The 22,210-nt window shown below is 40.2% G+C and overlaps 1 protein-coding gene across 7 annotated transcripts in view; it reads right to left on the reverse strand.

Annotated features, from left to right (window-relative positions):
* Window positions 1-22,210, reverse strand: part of GLRA2 (glycine receptor alpha 2) — a 166,529-nt gene that overhangs the window by 79,284 nt on the left and 65,035 nt on the right. For all 7 annotated transcript variants that reach the window (XM_050964230.1, XM_050964221.1, XM_050964210.1 and 4 more), the window contains one exon: window positions 17,102-17,316. In XM_050964230.1, coding sequence (XP_050820187.1) covers window positions 17,102-17,316 — 215 coding nt within the window. The remainder of the gene's footprint in view (window positions 1-17,101; window positions 17,317-22,210) is intronic.

Genomic DNA, 22,210 nt, shown 5'->3' on the forward strand with positions numbered 1-22,210 from the left:
GAAACAAAAGAAAACATAATTGTATATCCATTACTAGATGGAGATGGTAAAATTGTTTATGTGGATGCAGAAAAGGCAAAAACATTCAATAAATATTTCTGTTCTATATTTGGAAGGACGCAGAATGATATATTCATATTGCATGAGTATAATGAACTACTTTCCAGTCTATTGATAATTAAGTAGGATATTAAACAGCATCTTCTAGAGAAAGACAAGATGGGTGTGGTAATATTTTTTATTGGACCAACTTTCGTTGGTGACAACACAGGCTTTTGAACTTACAGAAAGCTCTTCAGGCCTAGGGAGAAACATTTTAAAGTGAGCATGCGCAGATAACCTGCATCCAAAAGCCCTAAAAGAGATTGCCAAGGACATCTCTGGCCCACTGATATTAATTTTTATTTATTTTTGAAATATTGAGGAGATTTCAGAAGACTGGAAGAATGCTAATGGTGTGTCAATATTCAAAAGGGGAAAGGGATGATCCGGTAATTATAGGCCAGTTAGCCTGACATCAGTCCAAGTGGAAATAACGAAATAAATTACCTGGGATTCAATCAATAAAAAAAATAAAGGATGGAAATGTCCTTAATGCTAGTCAACATGGTTTTCTGGAAAATAGGCCTTGCCAAAGAAATCTGATTTCAGTTTTTGATGAGATAATTTGGTTGATAAAGGTAACTATGTAGATGCAACATACTTAGATGTTTCTTGGGCATTTGACTTAGTCCTGCATGACATTCTGATTAATGGGGAATCATCTAGTGGGGCTCCACTCAGATCAGTTCTAGGCCTAACACTGTTTAATATTTTTATCAGTGATCTGGAAGTAAATATAAAATCACTGCTGACAAAATGTGTGGATGGCAAAGATGAATGATGAGGACAGGACAGTCATACAGAGCAATCTGGATTGCTTGGTAACCTGGGCCCATTCAAACAAAATGCTTTTTAATACAGCCAAATGCAAGGTCATACATTTAGGAACAAATAGTGCAGGCCGTATTTATAAAATGAGTGGGTTGTATCCTCCAAAAGAGTGATTCTGTAAAGGATTTAGGAATCATAGTGGACAAAACTGAACAGGAGCACCCAGTGAAATGCTGTGGCAGAAAAGGCTAATTGCAGTCCTTGGTGTATAAACGGGAACAGTGAGTGTGAGTGGAGAGGTGATTTTAATCTGTGCACAGCACTGGTAAAACAGATGCAGTATTTCAGTATTTAATTCTGGTAGCTACCTTTTTTAAAGGATGATGGAAAAATTGAAAAGGGTGCAGAGAAGAGCCACAATATGATTCAAGGACTGGGGAAAATGCCTTACCAGTAAGAGACTGAAGAATTAAGCTTATCAAAAAGAAGACTAAGAAATGACTTAATTATGGATGATAAGCACCCTCATGAGGAAAAAATATTGGTACTAAAGTGCTATTTAATTTAGTGGAGAAAGGCATAACAAGAATCATTGGCTGAAAGTTAAAGCCAGAAAAATTCAAATCAGGTAAAAAAATGTTAACAATGAGGATAAGATGAGTAATCACTGCAAAGCAGTTGTTTCTCCATCTCTTGATGTCTTCAGATGAAGACTGGATGCCTTTCTGGAAGATGTGCTTTAATCAAACATGGATTATTGGGCTGTCATAAACAGATAGCTAAGGGTTAATGTCTTTTTCACCTATACAGGGTTAACAAACAGTGACCTGCAAACACCTGACCAGAGGACCAATCAGGAGACAAGATACTTTCAAATCTCATGAAGGGAAGCCTTTGTTTGTGGGTTGTGGGTTTGGCTTTGTTCTCTCTGGGTCCTGGACGGGACTAGAGGTGCAACCAGGTTTCTGCCAATCTCCCTGCTACAGTCTCTTATCTATTCAGAATTGTGCGTAAGAAAAAAGGTGGTTATAGTCTTTTAATTTGTTTTCTTATTTGCATATGTGTACTTGCTGGAAGTAGCTTAAATTGGGTTTCTGCTGGAGAAAGAATTTTTTCTTCTAGTTAAGGTTCAAGGGAATTGGTGGGGAGAAGGGAAGGATAAATTTTCTCTTTGTGTTAGATTCACGCAGCTTGAATCTGTACGGTCTCTGGGTGAGGGGGAAGGTAACACTCCTCTCGGTGTGGTGATTCAAAAAGTTGAATCAGGCGATCTCCTAGTGTTCCCAGGGCGGGAAGGAGCTGGGAGGAAGAAGGGAGGGGGAAGGGAATGGTTTATTTCCCTTTGTTGTGAGACTCAAGGAATTTGGGTCTTGGGACCCTCAGGGAAGGTTTTTGGGGGAGACCAGAGTCTATCAGGCGCTCTACTCTAAGTCCTAATTGGTGGCAGCCTATCAAATCTAAACTGGTAATTAAGCTTAGGGGAATTCATGCTAGTACCCATATTTTGGCTGCTAAGGTCCAGAATTGGGAATTATACTTGACATGGTGGCATGATGGATGGAGTTCTTTGAACTGGTTTCCTTAAACCAGTTGGAACTCGTTCTCAAACTCAGAACATTCCAGCTCTGTAGCTTACTCATGTGGTTGAACTAAGATTTGTTATTAAAGTGTGCCTCTAGACTCCTAATATCATTCCAAGCACAAAAATGACCCACAAGCATTTTAATACTCAGAGAGGGCGAGGATATGGTTTTCCCATCCCTTGAGAATTTAAGATTTCAAAAATATTTCCTGTCCTGAATCATGACAAAAAAACCAAAATCTCATTTTTTTTCACAAATCGAATATCCAAAAGAGTTTTCAGATCTGGTCAATCAATGTTTCATTTCAATAATTTTGAAACAATTCATTTCAATTTCAACCTTTTAAATGTTGTTTACTTTTTTTACTTTACATTAACATTTCAAAGAAAAAGTTGTTTCAAACTGAAAAATGAAATGTTTTCATTTTGAAAATGTCAAAATGGGACAATTCTTCTATTTCAAAATGAAAATTAATCAAAACAGAACTTTTCCTTTGGTTCTGACAAATCAGCATTTTATGATGAAAAAACATTCCATCGAAAAATCCCCAACCAGCACTAATACCCATCTCTGTTACAACAGAAACTCAAAACTGGTAGAATGTGTATTGTATGCAAAGAGGAGTTAAGAGCAAATTCTAATACTATCGCTCAGAGTTCACATTCATTCTTTATTCAAGATGATTTGCAATTACTACAATGCTTTCATCTTTGAAAAGCGTATGAATTACAAGAACATGATGATGATGATGATGATGGTTAGCAGCGGCAGGCATTTGTTTAAAAATACTGCTTAACAGCTGGCAGGAGAAGAAATCAGTGAAGACATTTATGAACTCTGTTGGGTTCAACAGCTGCTATTAAGGCTGTCATTCTTTAAATAAAAGGCAAGTACATCTGGAGGAAGCCAGTCTAATCATCCAAATCATGAATGAACCTGACCAAATGAACTTGCTGTGTAGTGCATTACACATATCCAAGAAGCCCAAAGTCTTTAGATTAGATAAATGGACTGAGCCTATCTTGTAAATTGCAAAAAGCTTTCACTGCAACTTCATTAACATACGGAAGATGTGCAGCTAATCAACTCTCATAGCCACACTCACCAAGAGACTTTTATATTAACCAATTTACCAATAAAAAGCACTTGCTGTTACTGTCTTGTCAAGGTTTTTAACAAGTACAAGACAAACAGGTACAAAACATCTGTCTCTTGCAGCTGCCAACCTAGAAAACATGAATTCTTATCACCCTACAAACACCACCTGAAAAGTGACAAATACAGCACAAATGGGTAAGAAACAACAATAATATATTAGCCTTGCCACTTATTAGAAAGGATAAAGAGAGAAAGCAAGACATAGAAAGAAGCTAAGACTGCTGTGTGGATCACTATTTCAGCCATTTCTGGATGTGGACAGGTAATGCTATTTTCCTGTCTGCACATCCAGGGATCCTACTAGATGTGTGCATAAACAAGCTACTGTGCATTGGTTTCTTAATGCATAACCACTAAATATCATCCCAACCTTAGGGACAAAATGGCAAGGAGTAACAATGACAGTACTGCCTGAATTTTCTCTTTAACTTGAGTCTCTCCCAGTGCAGGATTTTATTTTCATTTTGAGGAGATTTAGCACAATGCAACAACAACAAAAAAACCCTCATAAAACAGGACTTTTCAGACAATCACAACTCCATTAAAGAAAAGAAAGTGATTTGATTGTTTGAATAACGAACAGCGACTGACCACATTGCCTGGCTTTGAGAGTATGGGTGTTTTTATACACGTGTGCGTGCACGCACGCATACACACATACATACACCCTTCCTCCTCTCCCCCACCCAATTCTTTGCAATCTCAGGTAAATGAAAACTAGAGACTTGTTTGACAAAAAAATCCTCTCATGCATATATTCCACATGTTGATTTGTCCACTCCATTACAATAAGTTAATGATTTATAATTAGATATGCATGCACCACTAATTTATACATATACATGTACTCAGAAGGGTTTTTTAAAAAAACTTTTTCCACTTTAAAAAAAATTCTATTTGTTTACTTTTTTTGTTGATCATGCAAACCAACTCCTTAAATCAGTTCCAATTTAATATTTTCAGAACATAATTATCTTAAACCTTTTCATTTAATATAATTTGTTCAACCACAGGACCTGATTTGCCACTGCCTTGCTTCTTGTGTAGAGCAAATCAGAATGACAATGGTTTATGCCAACTGTCAACAGGCGTAAAGTACTGCAGAAGAGGTCAAACAGTGAAGAACAAGGCTCATTTTGCCTAGTCTTCCCTCTCCCTTGAATAAAATATCATAAGTGGAAACAATAGCAAACTACCAACTTCTAGAAAGGTTAATTAAGGAGAAAAAGAAAGAACTTTGTTGTGGTTTTAGCTTTACTATCTAGACATTATGACAATGATTCATAAAGTGCAGTCATGACTGAGACACATACCATATTTTCATGCCTTAGCAGTCAAACTAAATTGTTTTTGTACCAAGACCATGCTTAGAATACTCTGCGGCAGCAACACCTGGCATCCCTAACACTGGATAGGAAAGCATATTTTGGCACTACGAGCAACAAAGTGTTAGTGAGGTCATATCCCAGAAATTATAGAAGAAAAGGATGTTAGGTCACCTAGTTCATCCTCCTGCCAGTTCAAGACTGTTCTGTACACTGTATTTTCTAGTGCTTTGTGCAGTTCAGTTTGAAATAACTAATAGAGAAGCCATCTTCAGAAATTTAAATTCCCATAACACAGCATCACTCGATAAACTTGGGCCCAATAAGACTGACACCTTCTGGCTCAGCAGTCACTGGTGTAGTTTATTTACACAGTGCAAACCCACCACCTCTCACCACGTATCTCAGGGGGTTCTGGCCTTTCTTGCAGCCAGGAAGGGGGAGAGCTACCCCTCTCCTTCCACTCACTGGCTTCTCCTCCCTTTTGTTTCCTTACTCTGAGCCTGTATATTGCCTCAGGCTAATCAGTCTGGCAGCTGTTCTGCCTCTGCCAATGAGGCTCAGTTTCCTTGCGTCAGCTCCAATTCACTTCCCTTAATTGGAGCTGTAATGACAGAGGTCAGCTCCCTGTCACATGTCCCAAGAAATATTTGATGAATAAAACTTAGATGGGCCAACTGCCCAATACACTTTGTTTTACAGTAATGTACTGATTGGAATGCAACGGCTTGTTACCTTGGGGTCTACATAGGAAAATGCTTTGCACAGAACCCAGGAGGGTTTCTAGTAGCATTATTTCAAATAAAATATTAACAGCAAAATTTTCATAAGTAATGTTCCCGAAGAACTGATAATTAATGTAAATGAGTAAGCTGCAGTCTTGTACACTGCTGATCTCAAAGAAGGTTCATGGCACTGGTGTGTATGCAATAGTGGTACTGCACACCCCTCTGAGAGTTGCTAAAAGCTGTAAGAAGGTACCGGAGGGTGTGCAGAATAAAGCAAAGAACACTAGTATCTCACCAGTGTTATAAAACACAACAACGTGGGTCTTGTCTGAGGCTTGCAATGGGCCTTGCTAAATGTCAGCACTATCAAACCTTCAGAGAACATACCAGAAGTACTCAACCTCCATCCCAGAGGTATTTAGACACATCTTTTTGTGTATTTTTAGCAGTCATGCACAACAGCAACTAGCGTTTTTGTAGTACAGTAAATACCAGAATATTTATTATAAAGCCTAGTCAGTTTTACAGTACAATGTAAATGTAATGCATAAGCAATGAAAAGTTTGGCCGACGTACTCATTGAGCACTTAGATATTCTTCTCCATCCAGTGGAGTCCAATAGGTGTCTAATGCAGCAGGCTATTCAGGCAATCTGTCTTCAAATGAAAATTTCACATGGGCAAGGACTGCAGGATCAGCCACATCTGGAACATGGATATAACTAGGGCCCTACCAAATTCACAGCCATGAAAAACACATCACAGACTATGAAATCTGGTCTCCCCATGAAATCTGGTCTTTTGTGTACTTTTACCCTATACTATACAGACCAGCATTTCTCAAACTGGGGGTCCAGACCCAAAAAAGGGGCTGTAAAGGGGAGTGTCACAAGGTTATTATACGGGTTCACGGTTTTCCCATCCTGACTTCTGCACTGCCTTCAGAGCGGGATGGCTGGAGAGTGGCGGCTGCTGGCCAAAGGCAGCTCTGAAGGCAGCGCAGAAGTATCAGAACTGTGTTAGAACTGAAATGCAATTTGTGGGGGTACGACTTTGCTGCAACTGAGTTGAGGAGCACCATGCGACACCCAAATCCTCTATCTTGCTTTTGCTGTCCCCACAAGTATCATGGCTTCTTCTGTTGGCCACTTCTGCTCACTCCTTCAGAAACCCCAAGCTCCCTTGCAGAGCTACTACAGCCTATGGAAGGGGAGAGACTATGGAGCTGGGGCATATCTCCCTTAACCTGAGCCAGACATTTATGCTTTACACTCACATAGACCCATGCCTCTGCAAGAAAGTCTGAGCAGACTGGAAATTACTCATCTCCTCATTTTCCAAGGCTCTCTCTCACACTGCTTCCCAATTTGTTCATTTAAGGGCAGCAGCTCAGGAGAACATGAAATCCACTGAACTCTCCCTTCACTGGGAAACCAGAGAACAAAAAAAAACACATCCACAAAAGGAGCAAGACGTCAGAAAGGTGAGATGGTAAGTGGAAAACCTGAAGGGCAGAAGAAGGCCATATTCTTGTGGCTATGAGTCACAAGTAGGGATTTATGAGCAAGCTTACAAAGGTGAATTGCATGGACATTTGCATGACTGCATTCGTTGTGCACAGAGCCTTGGATTCAGTGACAATCTGTTTATACTGAAGTAGTTGTTTCAATTCATTGCATTGTGCAAAATGTCTATCCGGTTGTTTTGAGCCTCTTTTTATTTTGAAGGTCTTCAGTGAACAAGGTGACTTCATGGTCCTGTAGATTTTTACTGAACAAATCTCCATAGCCAAAATCAAATACCAGCATGGGGAATGACAATGGACATTGCAGAACACTGTCTAAATACAAATGCAATAAGATTTTGTTTTATGCTTGGCAGAGCAAGATAGAAAGAGAGATCGCTGCTAGGGCACAAGACCCACAGAACAAACAAGGCTACTGATATGAATAAAGGAGGGACTACATGATTTGACTTATAAAAATCATAATAGAGAAAGCAAGAGAAAAAGATACAAGAGCACTACAAAAGAACGAAATAAAATAAGTACTAAAACCTATTCATGTATATGTGCACAAAAAAAAGCAGAAGCTGGTGGTTATCTGGCCATGGGCTATGATTTTAGGTGGGTTTTGTCCTGCTGTATCATGTGCATAGGTGCTGGAACTATGGATGCTGGGGGAGCTGTTGCACCCCGTGGCTTGAACTGGTTTCCATTATATACAGGGTTTACAGTTTGGTTCATTGGCTTTAAGCACCCCACTAAACAAATTGTTCCAGCTCCCCTGATCATTTTTATTTACTTATTTATTAAAGCCAAGAAAATGTGTCAATATCAGGATACAAAGGATGTCTGAGTACAATGTGATGATGTTTTGTGACCCCAAAATTATTTCCAGACTCTTTAAAGTCTGGTAAGCTAGGCTGCTGTGAGGTCATTTAATCAAAATCAGTATCATTTTAGAATAAGAAAGACAGGTGGCAACTGTAGGCTTTAAGGCTCATCAGGCTGTCCATTATATGATGTCTCCTTAGCTCACCAATAAATATAAAGTTGACAAAACTATTTAAAGAGTCTTTCAAATATTCAGAAATCTTGATAACTCAAGTGCCCAGTTAACAAATCTGATCATAGTTGCACAATCTGTATTATTTATTAGTTTTTATCTTCATATAATAAGAATACAGCGGTTACATTAAAATTGCTATGACCTCAAAAATAATTTCCATTCTCAATTATTTTTATTCATGTTTTTATGATATAACTACATCAAGGGAAAACCCCTTCTCTTTACTAAAGAGATCTTAAACATCAGAAATTAGTTACACAAAAAGTAAGCTATACACTTCCCACAGAAAACAGTTGGCCATTGAAGAATATGTTCCCCAAGAGTAGTGTCCCTCCACTTTGTTTGCTGTTCTTGTTCCTCACCTCTTTCTCATCCATGGTTTTTTTTTTTCCATGTTGGTATAACTCTCACATAGGGCCACATCCACAGAGGTACTGGAGACACCTATAACTTCATTGACTTCAGTTTAGTAGATGCTCAGAACTGACTTAAGTTTTTCATGTCTCTGCGGCTCTCAGAATTTAGTGCTCCAAAGTGCTCCAATTAGTGACTTAAAGAGCACTGAAGTGAATAGAAAGAGCCCCCCTTCCTTTAGTGAGCTTTGAATCAGGCCCTTAGTCCATACAATGCTCTTTGGGATAGGGACCTATGCTCTCATGATTCATCTCTGCCGTCTCCTCAGCAGTCCTACACCGTTCTACACTCAAGACAGTTTTCTCCCAATGCATAAATCCTGCTGGGGCCATGTACACTCAGTTATGGCTCTGGATGAAGAGGGAGGGACAGTCTTTTCCCCCCTGTGTGTTCATACCCCTAGTGATGGGCAGAGGAGGACCCATCAACTCTGACTGATGAAGTGAACAGCTAGGAAGGCCTCTGCTGGTGGTGCATTGCCTTAATTCCTTGGAAGGGGCGTGAAAAATTAGCAGAGACTTCTTCAGCCTCTAATTGTTATGTGGATAAGGATAGAGTGGGCCTCCTGCCTATGGTAATTGATGAGGAGGGTTGTTACCCAGCCAGGATTTTTGTGGATTCCTTTTTTGAGAAGGGAGCTCACAGGTTCACTCGTCTTTTCCCCTGTTCCAATATCTATTGATGGGGGAGGGAACTCTTCAGATCACTGGGCAAGTCTTCACACCCCATCAGAGTTGTTGGTGGGGGGAGTTGTGCTTCTTGTCACATGACCCTTTAGGATTCTTCTTTGGCAACAAGGAAAGGACTGTGACAGCCCTTGCTTGGCGCTGGCTGGTAGGGGAGCTCCACATAGTAATTAGGGCCAGTGATGCGTGATGGGGGAGTAGGGGAACCTGGGCCCTCCCACTACACCAGGCTCTGACTCAGGACCCTTTGAGGAATAGGTGCTGAGTTTTCTTATCCCCCAGGGGGGTTCCACCCTCTCCCCCTTGCTCTGCCTCTTCCCACCATGCTCTAACCCCTTCTCTGAGGCCCCACCTGCCCATGGCTCTCCATCCTCCCCCAAACACCTCCCCCAGCCGCCAAACAGCTGTGGCTGGTGGGTGTTGAGCACTCACTATTTTTCCCATGGGTGCTCCAGCCACAGACCACCCACAGACTCAGCACCTATGCTTTGAGGGCTATCAGTGCTCTGGCAGCCGGGGAGACAAGGCTGCCCTCCCTGGGCCACTTCCTACCACCTCCATGCTATTGTCCCAAGGTTGCTGTCTCAGGTAAGGCAGCACAAGGTTTGCCTGCTCACTACAAGGCACCTCCTGGCAGTGGCATGGCAACTGCCTCCTCTTGTGGTATGGGCCAGCCTCATGGGCCAGCCCAGTCCAATGGCTTTCCCCTGCTGAGGACAAAAATAGAGGGGATCAATTTAGTCCAGAGTTCCCCACAGGAGAAGGGAATGTTTCCCTCTCTGGATGTCTCTGCAGCAGGCCCTCCCTTCCCTCAGGGAGGGGCCTTTGGGCAGTTGTTTTGGGAGAGAGTCTGCCTTCCCTCAGCTCGTCTCCCCTGGAGCTACCGGTAGCAGGTCTGCTCTCCTCCCTGGTCTGCCCCTAAAAGAGCCACTTTCCTGCTTTTTAACTCCTCTTGCAGTTGGTGTATTTGCTACAGGTGTGGTGAGGTGGGGCTGGCTGAGCCCAGAGTAGTTCCTAAACCCCTTGTTGCTCAGTGTGCGTTTATACATCCCATCACAAGGACCCAATCCTAATTAAAATATCAGGGCATGCTGTGAGCATGATCAGTGCTTCCCCAAAACCATTCCCTATATGGAAATTAGGTGCAGCAGAGTCTATGGGCTTGTGTACACTGCCGTGCAGGGTTGATCTAAGATACGCAACTTCAGCTACGTGAATAAACAAGCTGAAGTCTTCATACTTAGATCTATTTACTCTGGTGTCTTCACTGTGGTAAATCGACAGCTGACGCTCTCCCATCGACTCTGCTTGCACTTCTCATTCTGATGGAGTACCAGAGTTGACAGGAGAGCGCTCAGCACTCAATTTATCGTGTCTATACTAGACGCGATAAATGGACTCCCACTGGATCGATTGCTGCCTGCTGATTCAGCGGGTAGTGTAGACAAGTCCTAGTAGTCCAACTCTGGGAAGGGAGCAGGTCTAAGTGGCTACTTACAACCAAGATACACTTCATGCTGGAACTGCAAGGAAGAAGAAAGCTCATGCACTCAGAAGCAGGCTCTGCAGCTTTCACTCCGCAGAAGACTAGCTAAGTTAGGAGCTGTAATACCTGCAGCTTCTGTAAAAATGAGTCTGATTTGTCCGCTATTTTGTTTATAACCAAGTAGAAGTATTCAAAAATGTTCAACATTTTGTATATTATTCTGGGCCAAGTTCTGATCAGTGTAACTGACATGGCCATGTATATGCAACTACTTCAGTATACTGTACAGATCACAGCATCCACAGAATTAACATGATAGTTTACCACAGAGATAATACTAACTATTATTTGGGAAAAGCTTTTTGACAATGTTTACCTATTGCACAGCATCCACAATCACAGACTGGAATTACTTCTTTTTCATTCGCTTCAGGTTACAGTATTCTCTGTTTTCTTTTTATAGTCAGAAGCTCATGTTTTATTTTTCCGTAGCTTGAGTGCATAATGCCTGGCTTGCCTGTGATCTACCATTATCCAGAACTGTGGGTCAAAATGAGTGTTTGTTATTAATGTAGGGAAGAGTGACTCCAAGCAGCTCTGTTATATAATCTCATATACTGGTACAGTAAGATGTGTGGCTTATGATGGGTGATTGCTTCTAAACAGCACCTTCTCGTCATTCAAAATAACTGTTCAGAGACTGATATAAAAGCAAGCTAGCTCTGAATCTCCTAAGTCTATTCTCTCTTAGACTTCATTAAGGAAAGGAATTATTGCCTCCAAAGTTTTGGGAGTTATGTTTGTTTTTTGTGTGCATGTTTGGTAATGGTCTAATAAAATAAAGAAGAGGAAGAAATATTCCGTATGATGCAGTGCATAAATTAAAGGCAAAGCTAAGCTCTTTAAATGCACGTAAATAAAAGTAAGATGTAAATAAGATAAGGACACATTAATAAAAAGGTTGTGGGGGAAACAATGAAGGAAACAATTATTGAACAGCAAGATGTATTCAAAGCTGGGCTGATTTCACACAGCTTTCGTGCAAAGTAGTGTCTATTTTTTCCCAATATTCTTACAGTAATAATTCTCCGGGCTTCTATTATTCTGCTAGATATTCATGCTTGAAGCAATTTTGAAAATGATATAATGTTGGCAGATTAGCTTTTTATATCTTGGCAGATATGAAGATAGGATCTGGAAAATCATTTTTAAAGAGTCATTTGGGATTTCAGATTTTATACTAGTTTGATTCATAGTTTTATTTTCTTTAAAGGCACTTAGGTCATCACTGGTAAAGTGATGCCTAATTTTTATTAAGAAACATAATTTATGACCTTAGTTACACAAAACCCTTTAAAATCATTGTCTCCCTTCAGCAAAGAAAGAAAGAAAAATTGGCTATTTTTTTTTGTACTAACAGTGAATTGTTTGCAGGCAGGCAGGTGATACAGAGATGGAGACCATAGAAGTACCTCGCTACATATGTATTGTACAATCAGCTCTGTGGCACTTTTTTGAATTTGTATTTCTTAGGGTAGGAAGCAATCCCTTTAATTACACATCGGAGAGTGGCACACCTGTTTAGATTAATGTCAAGATCCCCATGGAAACAAGACACAACATCTCAATATGTTCAAACTCCAGAAACATAAAGGTATTTCAAACTGTTTATATCCACATTAATCTGCAACATCTTCTGTATTTATAATCTATTAATCCTGATTTGTCCGTTTCATGTACTCTGTTAACTCATTTCAATTAACGTGCGTGTCTTGTTTTAAACATGCTCTAATGTTACTAGTACATGTAACCACAGACAAGCCAAAATATTAGCACAACTCCAGCTAGTAAAATATCACAATTTATGCTCATTTAAGTGCCTATTCACTGGCCAAATTCTATTCTCATTTACAGGCATGTAAATCCAGGGTCACTTCATTGACTTTACTCTTGTTCAGGTATCACACCAGAGTAACTGAGTGCAGAATTTCACCTCATATGAATAATTCTTATTCACAAAAATAGTCCCATTGCCTTCAAGATAGTATGCCACTGACATCAACAGGAGTACTAACATGAGTTAGGAGTACTTGTGAATTTGGGAATGCAGGACTGGATCCTGAGGGTGGCATTTTGGACAAACCTCAAGAACTGCAAGATACAGGATACTGACTGGTTGATTGCTCTTTAACTTAAATTCAAAGACCCTTTCATGAGCAGCAGACAGACATGCCGGCCTTCTCTCAGTTCACATAAGAGCACTCTTCCAATGGCAACTTCAAACTCCTCACATAGGTCAACTATATCGCATACTTTTCAAACTCCTCACATAGGCCAATCATAGTTATAAGGGTTTAACTCTGTTTAACTGCAAACAGTGGGCCTGATTCCAATATCACTTACATTGCTATTGTAACTCCAATGAAATACATGGGCCAGATTTTCTAGCAAGATCCATCTCCCTTTGACCAATCCCGTGCTGTAAGGATATTGGGGAAGTGTTGGTGTAGGATGGAGCATGGCCAGAGCATTGCTACCTTTTGACAATCCTTGGCTGGCAGTTGCCCTTTTTGGAGCCACTAGCAGTCTAATGTATGCTGAGATTGTACTAGAACTGCCAGCAGAATCATGGAGCCACAACCAGCTCTTTTGTATCTCCTCTTCTCCCCTATCCAACAGATGTGTAAAACTAGCAAGAGCACAAAATCAAGCCCAGTATTTCTCCATCCCCACAAAGGAGGATACAAACAAAAGAGGAAATATTCCAACAGGAGCAGGGGTTGCATGATGAGATCTCATTCTGAGGAAACATTTTGTCTCATCCTGTTCCTAACTCGATATCCAGAAGCCCACTGGCACACACTGATTCAGAATCAAGTTAGTTTTTGGTAACATTTTTTCAACCTCTTTACTTGGTACTGCAAATAAAATAAACTGTGCATATGTTTGGAAATCATCCACTTGGAAGCCTAAATTCATACACGAAAGATTTTCTTCTTCACAGTATTCTTGAAAAATTATACATATTTTAAGTGAACAAGTGAAGTTGAACCAACTGTTATAGTCACCAGATTTTTAAATGCCTGTTCACATTACTGACTGAACAGCAACAAAATCTGTGCAATTTTCAAAGTTTCCCCACATATGCGCCATTTAAGCACATTACAGTGTTTTTAAATAAAACAAGACATGATACTGAGGGTACAGCAGAGCAGAATACAACACACTTTCAGGAATGGATCTTATTCTGTGCAAACACACCATGAGTATGTCTTCATTTCTGAGTTTGCCCAGATGATTGGCACTTTGGTTAGCTTACATCAGGAATGAGCAGACACAGTCAAAAACCTACCCAAATTACTGTGTTCTCACCTGTGTCATTCTCCCCAGTGTATGGCACTAGGATTTCTGGGGGCATTTCCCATGATTATTTGTGCTGCAGTGAGCTGGCTCATTCTGTGATTCTTTCCTGGGGAATTGTGATAACACTTGTCTGTATCTCTGGGCACATGGGAGTCATTGTGGAGTACTTGTGGAGGCTTTGGAGGACCAACAGCTCTTGAGTTGTTTAAAGTCATTCCAGTCTCACTTGCATGACAATAAAATTTTTCTCTTTCAAGCAAAAGTGCTTTTCCATCTTTAAGCAGCTGCCTCCATTTGTAACACATGCTTACTGAATCAAAGGATCTATTGGAACACTGCAAATAACAACTATAGCACAAGGTAGGTGAGGTAAAAAATTTTATTGGACCAACTTCTGTTGGTGAGAGATACACACTTTTAAGTTTATACAGTTCTTCAGGTCTGGGAAATATGCTTAGAGTGTCACAGCTAAATACAAGGCGGAACAGTTTCTTTAGCATAAGTAGTTAGCATATATTTCAAGGACCATTCAAGGAGAAGCGGCCAGTTAACACCCTTGCAGTCATAGGAACCTTTTACATTCTTCCCAAGACGCACAAACAAGGAAACAAGGAAACATGGGCAGACCCATCATATGTAGCCACAACACTTTTACTGAAGACTATCAGGACTCATAGAAACCATCTTCAAATCACTCACCACACAAAGGATGAACTTCCTCCAGACACAACCGACTTCCTCCAGAAACTCTATAACATTAACAACTTCCCTCAGAATATCATCCTTGCCACCATGGATGTCACTTCCTTATACACCAACAATGACGGCATTGCTGCCAGCCTAAAATGTCTATAAGACAATGGACAACACTCAGATATCCATCCAAATACATCACCAAACTTATCCTCATCCATAACAACTTTATATTCAACAAAAAAACACTTTGTTCAAACTATGGGAACACCCAGGGTACTAAGATGGCTCCCCAATATACCAACCTCAAGGGAAAATTTCTGGACAAATGCACCACAAAACCAATGATACACCTGAGATACATCGATGATATTTTCATCCTCTGGACAGATGACTTAAACTTGCTCATAGACTTCTACCATAAATTCAATAACCACCGTTCATCCATCAAACTCTCTCTAGAACACTCCCACACTAGAATGACCTTCCTAGATACCACAATCAGCTTCAATAATGGAACCCTACAACTATATGCAAGAAACCTATGGATCATTATACACACCTTCACAGATTCAGTAACCACCCCAAACACACCAAGAAATCTGTTACCTACAGTCAGGAACTCAGATACCTCAGAATATGCCTGGAAGAGAATGCCCAGGATACACACCTTAGCATATTTAAAACCACCTTCACTAAACAAGGACACTCCACCAGAGAAGTAGATATCATCATGGAACAGCCACCCCCACATTCAAGATCTACTGGTCATACACTTGCCTATCACAACATGCATCCAGTGCACTAAATGTCCCAATTACAACAGTGCAGATGAAACCAGAAAATCACTATGCTCTCCAATGAGCTGATGCTGAAAAATGATAAAAGACAAAAACACCATATTACCTGTGGGTGAACACTTTTCATAAAGCAACCACTCTACATCTGACCTCTCAATACTCATCCCGCACAACACCTTCAAAAGAGAAGACTAGGAACCATGGCCAATGCGAGCTGTAGGGGGCCATGCCAACGGACGGTCAACATTAGCAAATTGTCTTGCATCCCACGATCAGATTACCCGGATGGGCTGCATGCGGCCCGTGGGATGCAGTTTGCCCACCATTGATCTATAACCTCTAACTCTCCCTCCTTTTTTCTCCCCTTCTTCCCTATGAGTGCAGAGGTGTTAACTGGCCATGTCACCAAGAATGGTTCCTTGAAATATGTGTTAATTCTTTATGCTAAACAATCTGTTCCACCTTGTATTTAGCTGTGGAACTCTTGAGTACCTTTACCAGACCCAAAGAAGAGCTTTGTGTAAGGAAAAAAAGCTTGTTTCTCTCATCAGCAGAAGTTGGTCCAATAAAAGATATTACCTCATCCACCTTGTCTTTCTAATATACTGGGACCAACACAGCTACTACACTGCATACAGCTCTACCACAAACAGGCAGGACTAAACTTCCTACTAACTTCCCCCAATCAAATAGAACAACATAATAACATACATAGCAACTTAACATTAAGATAGAGCACCATCTATTGGTGGAGGTGCTGTCTACACTGATCATTACAGTTCCTCAGATTTGTAGAGCTCTGCTTTTTCTAGTGAAAGTGCAAGGATATGTATGTAGTGGACATCACACCATTATATTGCACCATTAATGTCCACTGATAAGCAAATCTTTGCAATTTCAACACAAGACTTATGTCTTATGCAACAAAATTGCACCAGTCTAACTTAAATTAGCCAAATCCAGGGTTGTAAGTTCAATCCTTGAGGGGGCCATTTAGGGATCTGGGGAAAAGTCTGTTTGGGGATTGGTCCTGCTTTGAGCAGGGGGTTGGACTAGATGACCTCCTGAGGTCCCTTCCAACCCTGATATTCTATGATTAGGTTTTAAACTGCTTTAGTTAACCTGGTGTAAACCTCTATATGGACACTGATTTTGGTTTAAGAGTGGTTTATTTCTGTTTAGCCTAAACAGATTCCTAACTGATTTAAACTCAAACTAATAACCTGTTCAAACTAAAATAAGAGTGTTTACACAGACTTTTGCATCAGTTTAACTACATCATCACACCTTTAGTTACACTGGTGCAATTTTCTCTTGCCATAAGAATATTAAACGGGGTTTGCAGAATCTCTAAAAAATGTACACACACTTCTTGGCAAAACACCAATCAACAAGGAATGTAAATTAAGCAGAGACTCCTTACTTTTGGAAGAGAAGCTCTGGATCCTGAACTCTGAGTAGTCATTGTCAAGACTGTAGTGATGCCCAAAGCAACTCTGGCTGGAGCAGCGTCCATGTTGATCCAGAAAGAAACCCAGGACAAAATGACAATCAGCAGGCTAGGAATGTACATCTGGATTAAATAGTATCCCATCTGACGTTCCAAATGAAACTTGACTTCAATGCATGTAAACTTTCCTAGAACATGAAATTGCTTTTATAAATATTTTTGCACATTTTGCCTTATTTTATGAGCATAAATTAGCTTCCTGACCTCAGCCATATACAGATTTCACAGCATGCTATCATAATGTCTTAGCTCAAAAGCAGAGGCCCCAATATGAAAACATTGTTCTGGTTTAGCTTTTTGGTAACATTGCAGTTTGGTAGAGCTGACATCATAATGTTCACTTGAAACAGCAGCCATTTATTTTTGTGACTGAATCTTATTACTTTACAGTGTGATCACCTTACAAGAGGTAGAAAACCTTTTTAAACAAATGAGTCCCATTCTCCTTTGGTTGGGTGGGCCCCATCTCATCCAGAGATTCTCTCTCCATCTAATCAGTAGACCAGTCATTTGCCTGTATAAAAGTATGCTCCATCCTTAGTAAACAAAATTATATTGGTACACTTTATTGGGGTTGGAGAAGAAGCTGTTAAAAGTAGACAGTCTGATGTAGGTAGGGGACTGTTTTTCTGGCTGAACAGATGGTGCTGGACAGCATTATCTCACCAGGAACTAGTTGAATGGTCAAGTACAATACAGAGGGCATTAGTGTACCCTAGTCACTCAAGAATTCTGTTTCCCGAAGTTCTATGGAACTACAAGGCCTGAAAGCCATGCAATGAGATGGAGGGTGGGAAAGTGGCTGAGGAAAATTGCAGCTGAATAATATTGCTGTTCTTTCATAAATTAAAATGTAAACTATAATATTCTGTGAACATTTAGCAGAGAAAAATGGTATAGTTTTCTATGCTAGGTCCTGACTAAATAATTTGAATAGGTTGATAACTTCAAACTTCAGCCACTTCAATCAGCTGGTAACAGGAATCACCTGACATCCACAGGTAATTCTGCTTACTTATAAATGGTCAGTTTTCAAAATGGAGAGAGGTAAACAGTGGTGTCCCCAGGGGTCTGTTCTGGGACCTGTCCTATTCAACATATTCAAAAAAGGGGTAAAACAGTAAGGTGGCAAAATTTGCAGATGATACAAAATTACTAAAGATAGTTAAGACCCCGGCAGATTGTGAAGAGCTACAAAAGGATCTCTCAAAACTGGGTGACTGGGCAACAAAATGGCAGATGAAATTTAATGTTGATAAATGCAAAGTAATGAAAAGAAAATTGGAAAGAATAACCCCAACTACACATATAAAATGAGGGATCTAAATTAGCTGTTATCACTCAAGAAAGAGATCTTGGAGTCATTGTGGATAGTTCTCTGAAAACATCCACTGAATGTGCAGCACCAGTCAAAAAAGCAAACAGAATGCTGGGAATAATTAAGAAAGGAATTGATAATAGGACAGAAAATATCATGTTGCCTTTATATAAATCCATGGTATGCCCATATCTTGAATACTGTGGGCAGATGTGGTTGTCCCATCTCAAAAAGATATATTGGAATTGGAAAAGGTTCAGAAAAGGGCAACAAAAATGCTTAGGGGTATGGAATGGCTTCCGTATGAGGAGAGATTAATAAGACTGGGACTTTTCAGCTTGGAAAAGAGATGGCTAAGGAGAGATATGATTGTGGTCTATAAAATCATGACAAGTGTAGAGAAAGTAGATAAGAAAGTGTTTACTACTTCTCATAACACAAGAACTAGGGGTCATCAAATAAAATTAATAGGCAGCAGATTTAAAACAAATAAAATGAAGTATTTCTTCACACAACCCACAGTCAACCTGTGGAACTCCTTGCCAGAGGATGTTGTGAAGGCCAAGACCATAACAGCGTTCAAAAAACAACTAGATAAATTCATGGAGGATAGGTCCATTAGTGGCTATTAGCCAGGACAGGCAGGGATGGTGTCCTTAGCCTCTATTTGTCAGAAGCTGGGACTGAGCGACAGGGGATGGATCACTTAATAATTACCTGTTCTGTTCATTCCCTCTGGGGCACCTGGCATTGGCCACTGTCGGAAGACAGGATCCTGGGCTAGATGGACCTTTGGTAGGGCCATTCTTATGTACTTTTCATGCACGTTAATAGCAGCTGTTTCTCAGTATTATTAGTAATTATAAGAACAACATGTGTATCCAGTTCTCCCCAGTGCTGGAAAACCCCAAATAAGGAAACACCATGTGCTTCCTTTTATAGAGTTCTCTATGGATTGTTTCTCAGAGGGAAGGCAGTATCTGTCTCCTTCAGAGCAACCACAGTTTTCAACTCTCCAAACTTGCAGTTCTGAGAGGATTTTCTGGAGACAAAAGCCATTCATATGTAAGGAGCCCTTCAGAATGCACACTGATTCTCAGCATGCTCTGCCAGGCTGTCAAGGTGTTCTCTGCTGACAACTGACCCCAAATCTTTCCTCTGGACTGGAACTGCCACACCATGGATACAAGGTATTATCCTATGGAGGGAATCCCCATGGGCTTGCTAGGAAGCTGCTGGTCAGAGATTACTCATCCCTCCCTGCTCCAGCCTGTCTTCTCCCATATTCCAGCAGAATTTAAACCTTTCCACAGCTCTTGGGGACAGTGAACCTCAAGGTTTTCATCCCCCAACATTTTGGGCTATAGAAATTAGAAGCAGTTTTTGAAGCAGCATTGGGGGTTTTAAAAACCAAACAACTACAAAAATTAAACAGTAGTTTTGTTTCATAAAAAACAATGTAACATTAACTGACAGATTGGGGCTGAGCCTCTCACGTCCTGTCATTTCACTGAATGAAAATATATAACTGATGCAACCAGACTGGCTCTCCTGCTGACACAATGAAATACCTCTTTTAGATTGGAAGGATTTATATTTCAACCCAGCAGCTACCAAGAAAACCATTCATAAAAATCTCTGAACACTAGCTGCATATCATAGACTCCAAACACCCAAACTTGTCTCTGGGTAAACTTCCCAGGGGCAGCGTTTCTGCCATCAAGCATGTCCAGAGACGGTGGATAATGGAATGGCGTTCAGATATGGGGGTTAGCTGTGATATAAGTAGGGAAAACTGTTCAATAAGCAGCCTTTGGCAATGTGATGCCAGTACTAACAGTGTGTGGTGGAGCAGCAGATGACACTGCTGCCCCTAGAAAATGCCATAAAAGTCCAAAGATGATGGTGTGACATGGTGAGATTAATCAAGTACATCCATGAATAACAGATGAAGAAATCATGGCAGCAACAAAAAGACTTCTGTGACGCTGGCAGGCCAGGTCATGTCAGGGTGTATTCAGGCCAATTCACTTGTTTATTCGCATGGATCAAAGCGATTGTTAAATGTATGAGTATTTTAGGTGTTAAAACTTCCTAAAACGAATAGGAAGTTAAATGCATTGTTTTTACTTATCTGTGTCCTGTCATAATGTAATAGAAAACATTTACATTGTAAATACCCCTTTAACTAAATAACTCATCATACATCAAAAAAAAGCCTTGTAGAGTGCTAATGAGGGACTTTATCAGAAAAAAAGTGCTAATTCCAAAGCAAATGGCCATTGTGTGTGATGCCCTGTGGTCAGAGACTACTGCATTCCTCATTCACTCATCAAAGGAAAAGCCCACATGGGTAGAGAGACTGTTGTCTTATTTTCTGTGAGAAGAAGCTATAGGAAGGGATTCAAAGAAAAAAAAGTCTTAACCTCTGGACTGTTTGGACTCCTGCAGGGAAGTGTACCAGATGCAAAGTGGAGGTCCCCAGAGACAATTTAGGTACCTTGAAAAGATGTGTGAGAAACTGGCAGTTTATTACATCACTGCCACTATTTGTAATTACAAACTGTGATCAACCTGTATATATTTTTTACCTGCTTTAACCTCTCAATAACTCATTTTTTTCCTCAGCTAATAAACCTTTAGTTAGTTTACTACAGAATTGGTTGGCAGCATTGTCTTTGGTGTAAGATCCAGAGTACCAGTGGATCTGAGGTAAGTGACTGGTACCTTGGGACTGGGACAAACCTGATGTGGTGTGATTCTTGGTTAAAGTGGCCATTATCAGAAAGTCCAGTTTATCTGGATGGCAAGATAGACTGGAGAGTCTGAGTGGACTGTCTGTGATTCCATGGTAAGACTGGAATAGTGATCTAGGAGGTCACTTTTTGTACTGGCTTGGTGAAATCTAATAACAGGACACACCACCAGTGTGAGCCATTCCAGACAGTGTGGCAACTTCAGAATGGAGAAGTACTAGGTTATGATGGAATTCTGGCTGAATTGTTAAAAAGCACAGAAGATGGAGGCTTGAAAGCCCTGTCAGAGGTAATGAAGAATATATTGGAGAGAAGAGATTTGCCAGAAGATTTTACAATTTCACTGTGTATCCAAATCCCCAAAAAGAAAAACACTAAGGATTGTAAAGACTACAGAACAATCAGCCTAGTATCGCATGCCTCTAAGATTCTTTTGCGAGTTGTTCAAGACCAAATACAAGGAAAGATACATAAGGAAATAAGTGAACAACAATTTAGTTTCAAACTTGAAAGGGCATGATAAATGTCATTCTGAGCTTAAAGATCATATTAGAAATATCAAGTGAAATAGGGAAAAATACACTTGTGTTTTATTGATTTCCAAACAGCATTTGACAAAATCTACTACTATAAATTTATCAACATATTAAGATCCGTTGGAACTGATTGATATGGACTCCAAGTAATAAAACAATTTTACTAGAGTCAGAAGGTGGTTATAATGGGAGCTGAAAATGAAAATGAAAATCTAATAGAGATCCAGAGAGGAATGAGACAAGGTTATATGATATCACTGACTTCATTCAACATTTATAGTGAATGTTTGATTAAATTAATTGCAGAAACAGAAGAAGGTATTAAGATGAATGAAAATGGGTGAATAACGTTCACTATGAAAATGACACAGTGTTGTTGTCTGATTCAGGAGGTCCAATGAAGTTAGTGGAG

The sequence above is a fragment of the Gopherus flavomarginatus genome, chromosome 1 (assembly GCF_025201925.1).
Source record: "Gopherus flavomarginatus isolate rGopFla2 chromosome 1, rGopFla2.mat.asm, whole genome shotgun sequence".
Taxonomy (NCBI): Eukaryota; Metazoa; Chordata; order Testudines; family Testudinidae; genus Gopherus; species Gopherus flavomarginatus.